This window comes from Meles meles, chromosome 14 (genome assembly GCF_922984935.1).
Source record: "Meles meles chromosome 14, mMelMel3.1 paternal haplotype, whole genome shotgun sequence".
NCBI lineage: Eukaryota > Metazoa > Chordata > Mammalia > Carnivora > Mustelidae > Meles > Meles meles.
Genome location: NC_060079.1, coordinates 77,490,951 through 77,506,585, shown reverse-complemented (window position 1 = coordinate 77,506,585; position 15,635 = coordinate 77,490,951). Strand labels below are relative to the sequence as shown.

The window sequence follows — 15,635 nt, the reverse complement described above, 5'->3', positions numbered from 1 at the left end:
CCCTCTTCCTGTCTTCTTACAAGGCACTAATCCCATTCACAGGGGCTGCACCCTCGTGACCTAACTACTTCCCAAAGGTCCCACCTCCTAATACCATCACTTTGGGGGTTAGGATTTCAGTGTATGAAATGGGGGGAGATACAAACATTCAGCCTATGACATTCATTCTATTTTAATTTTTTTGAGAAACTTCTATAATTTTCCATAAGGGTTGTACCATTTCATAATTTTATATTCCCACCAACAGCATACAAAAGTTCCAATTTTTCCATATCCTTGCCCATAATTACTATTTTCTGCATTTTTGATAGTGGCCATCCTAATGGGTGTGAGGTAATGTCAACTGCAATTCTGATTTGCATTTCTCTGATGATTAATGATGCTGAAGATCTTTTTGTATGCTTGTTGGCCATTTGCATATTCTTTGGAGAAATGTCAATTCAGGTCCTTTGCCCATTTTTTAATCAGGTTCTTTGGTATTTTTGCTGTTGCTGAACCGTAGGAATTTTTACATATTCTGGATATTAACCCCTTATCAGATATATGATCTGCAAATATTTCCTCCCATTCTGTAGGATGCTTTTTCATTGTATTGATTATTTCCTTTGATGCATAGAAGTTTTAAGGCTTAGCATAATTCCATTTGTCTATTTTTGCTTTTATTACCTGGGCTTTTGGTGTCTTATCTCAGATACCATTGTCAAATCCAACATCATGAAATTTCCCCCTATGTTTTCTTCTAGGAGTTTTAGATCTTTACATTTATGTCTTTAACCGATTTTGAATTTATTTTTGTGTATGGTGAAAAGTAAGGGTCAAGTTCATTCTTTTGCAGGAAGATAGCCTCTTTTCCCGACACCATTTGCTGAAAACACTGTCCTTCCTCTATTCCGTGGTCTTGGTACCCTCACTGAAAATTGTTTGCCTATTTACATGAGTGTTTATTTCTGGGCTTTCTATTCTGACCCATTTGTCTACATATCTGTCTTTATGCCAGGACCACACTGTTTTGATTATGCAACTCTGTAATGTTTTGAAACCAGGTAATGTGTGGCCTATGGTCCACTCTTGCCATCACTCCATTCCCAGCAGTTCGCTAGAGGCACTGTCCTTGGCTGGAAATGAGCGGGTAAGATAACTGAGTGGCAATCAGATCAGGAGAACGTCTCCTTCCGCAGCCCCTACCTGTATTTCTGTAGGTAGTGATGAGCACCCTTAAGATTCTCCCTGTTTCTTTATCAATCCAAACTTGTTTTACTGATCTTGCTCATGACTGGCCTACAGCTTTAACTGACTTTCTACTATTTCCTATGGGTGTTTCCACTTCAACCCTAATCTTGTAATATTCTCAGTGGGATATGAGCTTGTCATCCTGGCAATTTTTCCCCTCAAGTTATTTTTCCCATCTGTCCTCCTCATCCAAGCCTTTATGGCTTCACATGTTATACTATTAAAATACAATTATCCAATCTGTTCTTAAACATATCTTACATCTAAGGGATTAGAAGCAAAAATGGACAAAGAAACTAAAATTACTGTTTTTGATTATAGTGTCCTCCAACACACTCTATAGATTTATTACTACCAGTTTATTGTAAAATGCCCTTTTGTTAAGAAATCATCAATGGCTTCTCTCTACATCAGAAGAAAAAAAAAAAGCTAAATCCTTAGCCTGGTGTCCAAGACCTACATGACAGGTGTCACAAAGAAAGAACATGAACGTCGGAGTCTGGCTCTCTTCAGTTTCAATACAATATCTACTTATTCACCATGTTTCTTAGCTCTCTGAGCTTCATTCCAGACAAGCTTGTCTAATCTTCATTACAAAAAAGCAAGACACTTTCCTACCATCCATTCAAAGGCCTTTGGACCCTCCATCCCCTTGGATTTCCTCTCTGAAGACCTAGCTCCTCAGTGAGGCATTTCTTAAGATCGAGCTCCTCATTACCTCCTCACGCTGGTAGTGTATTCATACTCACCATCTGACAGATTGCCTGAGATATTTGATATTTTTATGCTTAGTTCCCATTTCTCACCTAGATTTTAAACCTTGAGAAAACAAGGGCCATGTTTGTGCCTCTCTGTATTCTCAACCTATAGTAAAGGGTCCAAAACTCATTAAATAAGTGATAAATTCTAATGTTTTTAAAATCTCATACAAATAATTTTTTAGACCTCAAATCATAGACTAGTAATATTTAAAAGCTATCATTAATTAAATATTTTTTTTCTTTAGAATAGGAACTATATTCTATATTCTAAGGTAACCAAAAAGCCCCAATTGGTGGGTGAAGGCTCTTCTTATTAGAAGAATATCAGCTAATAAAAGGAGAATAAAATAATGGAAATTTGAAATATCACCATTTTACAACAAGGATTCAGGGAATAATTGTCAACAGGTTTGGCTAAAGCCAAAAGGTGGGAAGTTAATGGGGACAGGACATCAGCCTGGGACCGCTGTCACTCCACTGATTACATGACGGTTGTAGAAGGGGAACAAAAAAACTCGGCAGTGTGGGCTAGGCTGTCACCACTGAAAACCAGTAATCACTCTTAGAATCGAATACTGGATGACCAGATACTATGTACCTCCTGATGCGATGCAATATGGAGCCACAGGATCCCACGTGGGCAGTATTCCTGCCTTGAATGTTCAACCAGAATCTAAACCAAGTCTTTATGTCTAGTTTCCAGCTTGCAGGAAATACTAAGGTTATAGAAATAATTTAGACAACTATCAAGGGAAAAAAATTAGACAAATCCAGAAGGTAGGACATTCTACAAGATATCTGGCCAAGTCTCTTTAAGAAGTCAATTTTCGGGGCACCTGGGTGCCTCAGCCAGTTAAGCGTCTGCCTTCGGCTCAGGTCAGGATCCCAGGGTCCTGGGATCGAGCCCCACATCAGGCTCCCTGCTCAGCAGGAAGCCTGCTTCTCCCTCTGCCACTCCCCCTGCTTGTGTTCCCTCTCACTGTCTTTCTCTGTGTCAAATAAATAAATAAAATCTTAAAAAAAAAAAAAAAAAGATGTCAATCTTCTAGACTTAAACAAACCAAAACTGGTAAGAGAAGTGAGGTAGAGACTATTCTAAATTAAGAGAGCCATATAGGCCACAACAAGCAAACACAAGGTGTGGCTCATGGTTGGGTCCCACTGTGAACAACCAAGTGTTAAGATACTTCAGAAAAATCCGGGAAATCTAAATTTAGCCTGGGAATCAGGTACTATGGAAATACTGTTAACTTTATTAAGTATGACAGTGGTATTGTGTGGTTAAGGAAAAAAGTCAGTTTTTAGAGATTACCATCTTCTGAGATCTAGTACTTTCCGCTGCTTAATATCTTCAAGAGGAGAATACTGAGGCCACTCCCTTTGATGTCTTCCTTTTTTATCTGAAGTTTTTTTCTTGGAAACTTGTTTCTTTACATTGCCTAGAATACAAGAATACAAAATAAGCAAAACGCTCAAGATGAAATAAACTACCATGGCAATGCAATTAATTATGTAACAAAACTAAAAAGCAATGCCACTAGTTCTCCAAAAACTTGCAAACATATTGAAGAAATACATGTATCTTCAAGAATATTCCTCTAGCTTAAAGAGAGAAAATAAAAACAAGTTTAAGGAACCACAAGTGTTAGTTCCTATCAGATTCTTATACTCCAATTCCTGGTCTAGTTGCTTCGCTAGTAAAAGACTCAATCACAAAACTTTGGTTTAGAAAATCAAATTACCAAGAGTAAAATATTTAACTATGCCACTTTCCAAAAATGAATCCTTTCTAAGCAACAATAAAAACACATTAATGTAACTCTGTTAAAAGATTAAAAGCACTAGATCCAATAATGCAATGATGTGATATTTAAAAATAACTCCAGGCCTTGTAGATACCACAAAATGAATTAAGGATGCTGCTTACATGTACATTATTAAAATGCAACTTTAGTACCAGGAACTAGAATGGAAAACAAAGTCCCCTTTCTGGGTGTGGGTGTGGGTGTGTGCGCACGCACCCGTGCTCAATAGTGAATGCACACACACATGCACACACACACACCAATCTCTCCAAAAGACACATAAGGCAAATAATAGTAGTTACCTAAGGGGGAGGGGAATTGGGAGCTAGATAAAAAGAAGACAAAAATGAAATTAGACTTTGCTCTGCTTAATGTTTACACTTTTTTTTAAAGATTTTATTTATTTATTTGACAGATAGAGATCACAAGTAGGCATTGAGAAAGGAAGGGAAGGAGGTTCCCTGCTGAGCAGAGAACCTGATGCGGGGCTTGATCCCAGGACCCTGGGATCATGACCTGAGCCGAAGGCAAAGGCTTTAACCCACTGAGCCACCCAGGTGCCCCAATGTTTATACTTTTATTTCTGAATAATGATAGTGGATTATTCAGGGAAAAATTATTTAATTAAAACCTTAACTATAAGAACAAACTGATAGTCACCAGAAGGGATGGGTGAGCTAGGTGATGGGAATTACAGAATGAGCTTGTGGTGAGCACCGGGTGACGTATGGAAGTGATTAATCACTATATTGCACACCCGAAACTCATGTAACACTGTATGTTAACTGATGAATCTAAATAAAAACTTTAAAATACATGTTAATAAATAAAATTCAAGTTTCGCATCACTAAAATACCATTAACATTTCAGACAGCTATGCTCAAATACTTACTACTTTTCACACATACTAGATTTTTAATGAAATAATCAAATCTGTTATAAAAATCAAATTTTATTATTTTATTTTTATGAGTCATGATAATTATAAAACATAGAGTATATAGATATATGCCTAGAAAACAGACACAGAAAGGGGCTTGTTTCATTCATTCAAATTGCTCTACAATAAAACCCAAACCAGCTGGAACTCAGAAACTCTTGTGACATAGGGGATTTCTCTGATTTTTATAAGATGTCATTATGACAAACACTATAATATCCAGAAACAAGCTTCTCCCCATTTCCTCTAGCTATTCTCTTTAAGTCTTCACAGAGAACACAAATTTTTACAGAGCTGAACAACCACTGGCAAACATGAGTTAAGTCTCATTCTGAAAAGTTTCTTTCACTAATAAAATACATCTTAGGGTGTAAGAAGATGGAAAATCTATTTCCCATGTCTTCACTGCCCAATAATCCCTTAATGCCCTACGTGGTTTTCCCACCCACTTAAAATCTTAGAGGTTAACGGAGCCTGGTGATCTGACTCCAGCAGCCCCCAGAGTGCCTGGACCCACATACTTTCCTCTAAAGCTTACCTGAGCCTACCCTCTGTCCCCTTCTACTCTACTCCTAGGAGGCCCCTGGGCTAAATAAGTGTGCATTCTATATGTGCACCCTTCATGAAATCCCCATGTTGCCACAAGGAGAGCTGGTCCTACAGGCAAATTTCCATGCGGTTTGAGAGAGGGATGCTCTGGCAAAGTCGAAGCTAAGCTTGAGAGGGGACATAACAGATTGACAGCCAAACTCTGTCTCCCCGTCTCATCAACTCCAGAAGCCTTTGCCCACCTTCCCTTGTCACTGTCATATTCCTTCTTCCAGTCCTCATCCTACCCCTAGCACACCCATCTAGCCCCAACACCAAAGAAACATCCATACATACACACCTACCTCTAGTCACCACATTGGCTTTTAGAGAAAGGCCTGAGGATAGCAAATATAAGTAGAGAATATCTGTCATCTTTTTGACTTGAGGAACCATGGGACAGAGTTTTGGGCAATCATTGTCACTGGAAAGTAAGGTGGGTGGGGGCCCCAGAAATAAAACAGCCAGAAAAGGAGAGACTCAAATTTTATGTATACATTTGGCCCAAATCTTAGGCTGATCCTGGAACCACGCATGCACAGAGAAGACCCCAAACAGCACAGCTAAGGCTTAAAAAATCGAACAGAGATTTGAAATGTCCTCCAGAGACCAAACTGGCAGTTTTAGTCAAACCAAATTCCATGTTGCTAAAATTAAAAACAAACAAATGAACAAACATAAAATAAAACACTCTTTGGAGGAATATACCAGATCAAAAATCACCACAACATTTCCAGTGCCTTGGATACAGTTCAAAATTATTAAACATGTAAGGAAACTGAAAAATGTGACACCTTCTCAAGAAAAAGAAAAAGAAAAAAAAAAAAAAAGATAAGACCAACTCTGAGATGACCCAGATCTTAAAACTGGCAGACAAGGATTTTAAAGTGGGTATGATAACTATGCTTTATGAGATAGACATCTTCCAGTAATAGACATTATGAGATAGATACAATCTTCCAGTAATGAATGAAAATGAAATGAATGAAAAGATGGCAAATCCAAGATAGGAAACAAAAACTACTTTAAAAAATGTAAATTCCAGAACTAAAAGAAACAATACCTGAAACAAGTAATTCATTGACTATATTTAAAAGCTATCTTTAAGAAAGGCACATGCATTTTTTTTTTCAGTTATAAAATTTTTATCAAGAGGAAGATGAATCATGTATTTTCTTTTCTGAATGGGGTTGACACACAACGGTACCTTAGTTTCAGGAGCACAACATAGTAAGTCAACGATTTTAGGTATTATGCTCATCTCAAAAGTAGCTACCATCTGTCGCTACACAAGCCTATTACAGAATCACTGGCTCTGTTCCCTGTGCTGTACCTTTTATTCCCATGAGGTGTTCATTCCATAACTAGAAGCCTGTATCTCTCACTCCCCTTTTGCCCATCCCCCACCCCCTCCCCTCTAGAAACCACCATTATGTTCTCTGTATTTACAGATCTGATTCTGCTTTTTGTTTGTTTGCTTATGCATTAGTTTCGGGTTTTAGATTCTATGTACAAGTGAAATCATATGATATTTGTCTTTCCCTGTCTGACTTACGCCCTCTAGGTCCAACCGTGATGTGCCAAATGCCAACATCTCATCCTTTTTTATGATTGAGTAGGAGAGATGGACTTTAAATATAAAAAAAATACAGTTGAAAGTAAATGACTAGAAAAGGATATACCATGCAAACACCAGTCAAAAGAAAGCTGGAGTAGTTAGATAATATCAAAGTCACTTTCAGAAAAACAATTATTACTAGGAATAATGAGGGACATTTCATAACAACAAAAGGTCGATGCAACAAGAGGAAATAAAAATCATAATTGTGTGTGCACTAATCGCAGAGTTTCAAATTGCATAGAAGCAAAAATCAACAGAAGTAAATGCAGAAAAGATGACAATTATAATTGATTTTTAACACTCCATTTTCAGCAATTGATAGAGCAAGACAAAAATTAACTGATGTGAAAACTTAGAAGATGTGAAAAACATTCTCAAACACTGATCCAGTAAATATTTACAGAATACTACACCCAGCAACTACAGAACAGGCACACAGTCTTTTCAGATGCACCTGGTACATTCACCAACGTGGACTGTATGCTGGGTCAAAAAACAAGTCTCAGCCCATTCTAAAAGACTGAGGTCTTATGTCCTCCGTCCACGATGGAATGGCATTTGCAATCAACATTAGCAAAAGCCCCCAAATATTTGGAAATTAAGCAGCACAGTTCTAAACAGCAATGCATGTATCAAAGAAGAAATCACAAGGAAAATTAGAAAATACTTTACATCAAGTGATAATAAAAATAAGGCAGGTCAGCATGTGTGAACGTGGCTGAAACAGTCCTCACAGAGCAGCTTAAAGCACTGAGTGCTCATAGGAGAAAAGTCTTGAATCCGAACGTTGTAGTAAACCCAAAGTAAGCAGAAGGAAGAAAATAGTAAGCAGAAATGAGTAGAATAGTGAGCAAACAACTGAGAAAATTAACGAAGCTAAAAACTGGTTATTTGAAAAGATGAACAAAACTGATAAAGCCCTAGCCAGAAAAAAAAGAGAGAACATACATGACCAGTATCAGGAATGAAAGAGGAGTTATTACGAAAGACCCTGTAGATATTAGAGGGATAAAGGGGACTATTAGAAATAACTTTATGCCAACAAAACCAACAACTTAGAAAAAATGGACAGATTAAAATTGGACAGAATTAATGGGAATCAAGACAAGTCCATAATCACCATTATTAGAGATTTTTAATACCCCTCTGAAAACAAGAGATATCACTTCTTGTCTCAGGAGACCTGCATAGCCCTAATGCTAACTCCTAAAAAAGATATTATGAAAAAATTATAGACCAATCACCCATAAAAAATAGACACAAAGTGAAACCCCCCCCCAACACACTGAGAATTACAAATTTACCTAATATTCTGTGAAACACACTGATCTGGCAAATGAACAAGAAGTATGGAGGTTTTAGCAAATGGTCAGAGACTCCTAGGAGTAAAATACAAACCCTAGTTCTGCCTCATACTAGCCATCAACTTTCCACAAGCAACTTATCATCCCCTCTGAGCCCCAATTTCTTTACCTTATATAAAATGATGATAAGAGTACCTACCACATAAAAATCCCGTATTACTGTAAGTTCAAAAGAAAGAAGTGAAAAGCAGTAGTTTCTGCCACAGGGCCACGACACTGCAAATGCTAAGGCTGTGTGTTGCACCCTAGGTGAATAGTCCTCTCTTAAATTGTGCAGTACACAACCTACTCAGCAGTACCTGGAGACCTTGTTGGGTGCTCAAAAAATTTTCACAAGAAAAAGCCACAATGTCATATGGTAGAAAAGAAAATGAAAGGTTTAGTTGGAAACGATGAGCTCATGTCTCTGGAAAAACCACAAAATAGTAGTATGTTATTTCAGCCACCTCATGAACCATTTATAAGCTACCACATACTTATCTGCAATAACTGTATTTTACAGGATTCTTAGATTTTTCAAAGCTCTCAAAATGCACAGGTTATGTGTGAAGTTTCCAGTGATAACCCATTAATGAACTAAATGTCCTCTGCCCAAAGCTATTTTTTAACTACAAAGACAGACAACAGACAGCAATGTTCCTTGTTCAGCATTATAAAAGGAAACTGTGTTGAATGTAAGCTTAAACAAGCTATGTTTTCTTCTGATTACTTTCATATGTGAAATTCAAGCCTCCTTCCTTACCTGATTTGTGTTTCAAATTTGTGGTCACCCCATCAAATTCAGATTTATCGATTTCCCATGCAAGAGGTAGCTTGCCCAGGCTACTGGATAAGTGTTCCAAGCTATTTTCTTCATTGTAGATGATTTCTGATGTACTCGTTGGGATGCCAATGTATCTTGATGGATTATTTTCAGCAGATAAAGAGGTACTATCAGGGAGACAAGAAGAGCGGGTTGAATTTGGGGTTTTATAGATTGAGGTTGCCTGGTTGAGAAAGGCATAGTCTGAACAGATGGCATAAATTTTCTCCCGAGTGTGGGTCACTGGACAGCTCCACGGGTAATGACCATCTCCTTTGTGATCCAAGGCTGCCCCCGAGGCACGAGTGCAGAAAGACTGAACAGCACCTTGTAGATCCTCTTCAGGAGACTTTCTCTCGGATTTGTGCTCACCATTTCCAGATTCATTTGCCCTTTCTGCTTCTGCAACGTTAGGCATTGAATGCAACCAGAAAAGTTCTGTTACAAAGGAGAAATTGCAACTCTTTCTATGACTTGAAAACCAATTGTGACAATTGTTTACAGCATTCTACAGAAACTTGAGAGCTGCAAGATGGGCTCCTAAGAAAAGAAGGAGAAAGAAACATCAACAATCCACTAGAGACTACAAAAGCACTAAAAAATGGATCAAGTGTTTCATGTGCCTTCATCCAATAAATATTTATTTTACAACATTATACACCTACAGCCACAATCGCTGGTCATTGTCTTATTAAAACATTATTTTACAATAATGCTTCACAGTAACAAAAAGAACTCAATGAAAAATGGGCAAAATATCTGAATAGTGACTTCTTCAAAGACAGTGTAGAAATGGCCAATAAACCTATGAAAAGATGCTCAGCATCACTAGACATCGAGGAAACGCCAATCAAAACCACAAGACATTATGTCATACCCAGCAGGATGGCTCTAATCAAAAAAGATAGATAATAAAAAGGATTGTTGAGGATGTGGAGAAACGGAACCCTCCTACCCTGTGGATGGAAATGCAAAACGGTTCAGTCACTTTGGAAAACAGTTCCTGGAACATTTACAGTTACCGTAGGAGCAAGCAATTTCACTCCTAAGTACACATCTAAGAGGAATGAAGACATACATCCACACAAATGTTCAAAGCAGCATTATGTATGATAGCCAAAAAGGAGAGACAATCCAAAGGCCTATCAATTGATGAATGGATAAAAAAAATAAATAAAATGTAGTATATCCAAGCAATGGGATATTTTTCAGGCAATAACAATAAAGGAAGCAGCCACCCACGCTACAACAAGGATAAGCCTTGAAAGCATGACACTCAATGAAGGAAGCCCATCCTGCCAGAGCCTAATTTTTAGGCTTGCCTAAAGTCTCTAGTGACCGAAATTAGATTCGTGGGTTGCCTAGGGCTGGGAGGGAGGCGGAGGTTGAGGATGATAACGGTTTCTTTTTAGAGTAATGAAAATATTCTGTAATTGATTGAGGTGATGTACATACAACTTTGTGAATATACTAAAAGCTACCAAATCGGACATTTTAAACAGGTGAATCATATAGTGTGTGAATTTCATCTCAATGAAGCTGTGCATTCATCACCACGATCAATTATACTTAATAGTCACTAACTTCTGATCAGTCTCAGGAAAAACTGATTTTCAAGTCTACACCAATTCCTTTAGGGAAGAAAACAGAGAACAGTTCAAAAAGCAACAAAGGGCATTTGAGGAAGCTGAAGATTTATACAAAAGCAAGACCTTGATAAGTCAGACCATTACAGGTGGTAGAGGGTATTCGATGCAGGCGCCCGGCGGAGTGGGGCCACTTTGCAGGACTCTAGAGATGTAGTTCCAGAGACACAACCCACCCCTGGGTGACCAGTTTGATGTTTACTACTTAATATCTCCACAGATTCACTTATTTAAAAAATTAGAGTAATTTTCATAAGTTACAGAAAAATCATTCTACATAACCCATCACACAAATACTGAACGACAAAAACCACTAAGGCAATCAGAAAAAACAGAAGAGGGGCGCCTGGGTGGCTCAGTGGGTTAAAGCCTCTGCCTTCGGCTCGGGTCATGATCTCAGGGTCCTGGGATCGAGCCCCGCGTCGGGCTCTCTGCTCCGCGGGGAGCCTGCTTCCTTCTCTCTCTCTGCCTGCCTCTCTGCCTGCTTGTGATTTCTGTCTGTCAAATCAATAAAATAAAAAAAAAAAAGAAAGAAAAAACAGAAGAATGATTGCCACAGGGTCATGATCACTCAAAGTCTGTGAGGAGAAACCAGTAGACGTAATGCCTATCCTTCGTGTAATTTAAAGCAACGGAGTTCGGTACAGGGGGAGTCCACATATCCTAGAAAAGATCCCATTATCTTTATTTTTAAGGAATTCTTTCCCTCTATTCAAACTTTCACGTAATGATTTTTTTAGTAATTGGTGCAGTTTATAGTTCTTTGCAGGAAGAATTGGCTGGAGCTTCACCATCAAAGATGGAAACCCCAACAGTATCATTTTGGAAACTTTTTTCAAGAAATCCTAGGAGTACTTATAGGGGATCTCTAGACAGGAAGCTTTTATGCCGTCTTCTTCCTAATCTCCTGGCGTCATGGTCATGTTGGAGGAAGATACAAAGAGAACGTCAGTGCCTGAGGTCACACAGACCAAACTGGGCTTTTCTGAGGAGTCAGTTTCTGATTCTTAGCAGATGACCTCACAGAGCATTTTCTACTGACCTGTTATCCTCATGCCTTTCTCTAAGAGCCAGTGTGGTAGGCATAGGTAGCTATTATCTGTGGTGTTGGGGGTGTATGGATGGGTTATGATAGGGTGAGGCATGACATAGGGTCCTGCTAAGTAACGGTTGGTGACCCAAGGGTGTTGGAGTCAGTCTGGGTCAGGTGGGGAGAGGAGGGAGATAGAAATGTTCCAGGCACTAATCTTATCTCTTCATCTCCAGCTTAGCTTTGACCTTGCCAGAGCGTCCATCCTCAGATTTAATGGAATTATGCCCATGGGCCCAGCTTCTGTGTGGCAGTGTAGGGATGAAGGATGCTTCATTTGGAACATATATTGAATATGCTTATCAAAAACACAGGCAAAAGAAATCAGTGCATTGGAACATAAAAGGTAGGACTGTGCTTTCTGCAAGCTAAAGAAAAGAAAGAATGTAGCACTAGATGAATAAAAAGTTTAACCGTCTGGCTTTGTTTGCTTTTGGACTTTGCTATTAAATAACGGTCACTAAACTAGAGTGATCTCTTTGGTTGTACTTCTACAAAAAAAAAAGTGCAGACCATCAATGTAGGGATATATTTTATACTGATTGTCAATAAAAGCCACCAGTGGTCTGAAAACTTTCTCACTTGAACCATTGTTTAAGGAAATTTCTCTTTGAAAAACTGTGTGATATATCTAGATTTTTATCATAGAGGTAAAACAAATGACAAAAAGATATTGCAAAGTACCAAGATATTACACAGAAAGTGAAAATTATTGGGGCGCCTGGGTGGCTCAGTGGGTTAAAGCCTCTGCCTTCTGCTTGGCTCATGATCCCAGGGTCCTGGGATAGAGCCCCACATTGGGCTCTCTGCTCAGCGGGGAGCCTGCTTCCCCTCCCTTCTCTCTGCCTGCCTGCCTATTTGTGATTTCTGTCTGTCAAATAAAAAAATAAAAAATAAAAATCTTTAAAAAATGAAAAGAAAGTGAAAATTATCCAAATCCCATGACCCAAGCACAGCTGCAGTTTATTTTCTTTCCTTATTCTCTGCCAGATCCATGTCTGTTCTCCTCGTGTCAACGACAGCTTGAGTCTAAGGGTGCTAGTTATCATGTCCCCAGGCTTTCCGACAAGTGAACTGAGCACAAGTTATTACTGATAACAGAATCATTAGAGACAGCAATTACTATATTACGTTATAATGATAGCTTCAGGAAACACTGAGCTCTAACACCATCAGGTTGTCCGTCCACTACATAGCCTGTAGCTCCCACCATTTTGTCCTATCTTGTAGTTCCTTTTGTTCCTAATTTTGTCAACCATTCCCAATTCCACCCCCACCCGAAAACCTTCTGCTCTTAGAAAAAAGCCAACTGCTTGTGTGGCCCGTGGTCCTTTCCTTTAGCTCCACCTCATTCTTCCTCTCCCTTGCTCTTCCCAACTTTCCATTCTCTGGACGTCTTCCACAAGGTTCGCCAGGGTTATCCTTAGGGATAGTCATTTATGAAAGTCTCATCAACAAATAATTACCTTTAAGCGCCCACATCATTCCGGGCATGATTTTAAGCTCTGGATTAGGAGTTTAGATTCCAGGATTTACTAGGAGAGGCGTTAGGAATCAGGAGCCGGACTATTAGCCAAGAGGCCTCTTTTTCTCCTCTGTGAGATTCGAGTTAACAGAGAGCCGATGCTCTATTAAAATACTACAAGTAATGATTGATTGCAGGACGTAAGGCTGAACTGAATGATGTATTCTTCCGATCACGGGGCAAGCAACTCGCAGTTTAACTGTGAGTGAACGAAATGTTATAAAATGCACCCCTAGAGTAACGATTTTTAGAAGTCCCTAGAAGGAATTGTTCTGTAAAATAAACGTTCCATTTTTAAGGTCGATATTCACCGCCTAGGCTACCTTCTTTTCGCTTTGTATTTTCAAGCCGTGTGCTTAAATATCAAGTTTGCTTAGGGAACGAAGACCTCAAGTGTCTCCAGCGAAGCCTCCCCCATAGGACAACTATTACGATCTCTATTCTGCACGGAAGGCCACCGAGACGCAGGAGCCTGAAAGTGACTTACTGGTGGTGAAATACGCGCGCCCCGAGGCCGGGCCAGATCCGCTAATCCCCAGCGGGTCAGGTCTGGGTGCTTCTCCCCGGTGTCAGCCCCACGCGCTCCGGGCCCCTCGCCGGGCCGGACCCGAGCCCCTCCCGCGGCTGAGGCCGCCGGCCTGCGAAGGATACCGGGTCCTCCCGCGCGCCGCCGCAGCTTCTAACCCAGGCTCCCGGCAGGCGAACGGAGCTCCCCGCCCCTACTCTGCGAAGCTCGCCGCGCCGCCGGGCTCAGAAGCCGCGGGGACCGAGGCGACAGTCTCGCGTGCTCGTCCCCGCCGCGCCCAGCCGATGTGTGCGGAGGCGGCGCCGGCCGACAGCAGCAGCGAGACCGCGCTCTCTTGCCTGCACGGCTCGCGCGGCCTCCCTGGCCCACGAGCGCTCCCCGGAGCCGGGCGTCCCCCTGTCCCCGTCCCCGCAGCGAGGCCTCCGGACCCCTCCGCTCACCTCCCTCGCCGGCCGGAAGCCAGAGTTGGCCGCTAGAGGGAGCGGGCGGAGGCGGGCGGAGTGACCGCCCCCAACCAGCCGGCCGGGGAGGAGGCTCCCGGCGCCCGAGGCTTCAGGGCGGGTGGGACGCGGGCAGTTACGGCCCCGAGCCAAGGGGGAGCAGCCGACTCGAGCTTTGAATGCACCAGTTGATATCAGTACTCAAGACAATTGCAAAACAAAACAAAACAAACAAAAAAAAACAGAAAACAGAAAAGCCCCGCCTGGGCCTCCACCAAGGGTGGCTTTGGCCGGCGGAGCCAATCGGCCCGATTGGGTTTTCGGAGCAGCTGGCAAGGGTCGCGAGAGGGAAGAGGGAGGGAGAGCTGGAGGCTCTGGGTCCGATTCCGGAGTTGACCGTGACCCCTCCTGGTGACCCCCTGGCCGCAGAGCGGGCATATGGGGAAGAAGGGACGGTCGCCGCACGTTACGGTCCAGGCCCTGCCTCGCGTGGCTTGGAGACCCGCGCCGGGCAGGATCCCTGTCTTGCATCTCCAAGACAGGCTTTGTTCCCTAGAACGCCCGACCCTCGTTTCCCTAACACTTTCCCCATTTTGCGGCCCAGCTCTTCAGCCGACTTTTTCCCGGGAGGAGGACGGGCACGGATGCAGCGGCCTCCACTCGGACAGCCCCGGGGCTCTCGAGAGGCCGCGGCCCCTGGCCATCAAGGCGGCCCAGGCGGCGTCCAGAGCGGGCGGGCGGGGCAGGCCCGGGCCGCGGCGCGCGGGCGCCAGGTGGAGGGCCCCGCGCGCTGGGCGCACAGCAGCGGGCCGCCACCTCCGCCCAGCCCACAGCCAGCCCCGGATACCTCTGGCCTGTGCGGCGGGGTCGAGTCGCTGCGGCCGCCTCAGAGCCGGCACCGGTCCCGGATCACAGCTTCCCGCGCGCGGCCCGCGACGCGCCTCTGGTTACCCTGGGGCTGGCGTCTCTTGTCCCATTGGAGCGCGCGGGGACAGCGCCCTGGACGGCGGTGCCCGGCGACCGGTTGTCAGATATCATTGACAACACCTTCCTTCCATCGTTTTATACCTGCCCTCTGCACGTGCGGAGGATATGGTGACAATTTTTTTAAAATCTTAGCTGTGTCCCCACACGCCACTCTGTTGGGCATCTAGTATATAACTGGTCCCAGAAAGCGGTGACCGCAAAGTAAATAAACGAGTGAGAGGTGGTGAAACCTGGCAGGATTTCCGCTGGTCCTGTCGCGAACTACACGTCCCAGGAAGCCTCTGAGCACCGGCGCCACGGAGCCAGCCA

General features: G+C 42.3%; 1 protein-coding gene across 3 annotated transcripts in view; it reads right to left on the bottom strand.

Annotated features, from left to right (window-relative positions):
• BIVM (basic, immunoglobulin-like variable motif containing) overlaps window positions 1–15,555 on the bottom strand; it is a 43,126-nt gene extending 27,571 nt beyond the window's left edge. For 2 of the 3 annotated variants that reach the window (XM_046028206.1, XM_046028208.1), the window contains exons 1-3: window positions 15,187–15,555; window positions 9,053–9,652; window positions 3,304–3,430 (exon numbers count right to left, since the gene is read on the bottom strand). In XM_046028206.1, the coding sequence (XP_045884162.1) occupies window positions 3,304–3,430; window positions 9,053–9,530 (605 nt within the window). In that variant the 5' untranslated portion in view covers window positions 9,531–9,652; window positions 15,187–15,555. Of the gene's footprint in view, window positions 1–3,303; window positions 3,431–9,052; window positions 9,653–13,860; window positions 13,989–15,186 lie in introns of those variants that run through there. The other variant, XM_046028207.1, reaches the window with a different exon arrangement.
• Window positions 15,556–15,635: the final 80 nt, after the last annotated feature.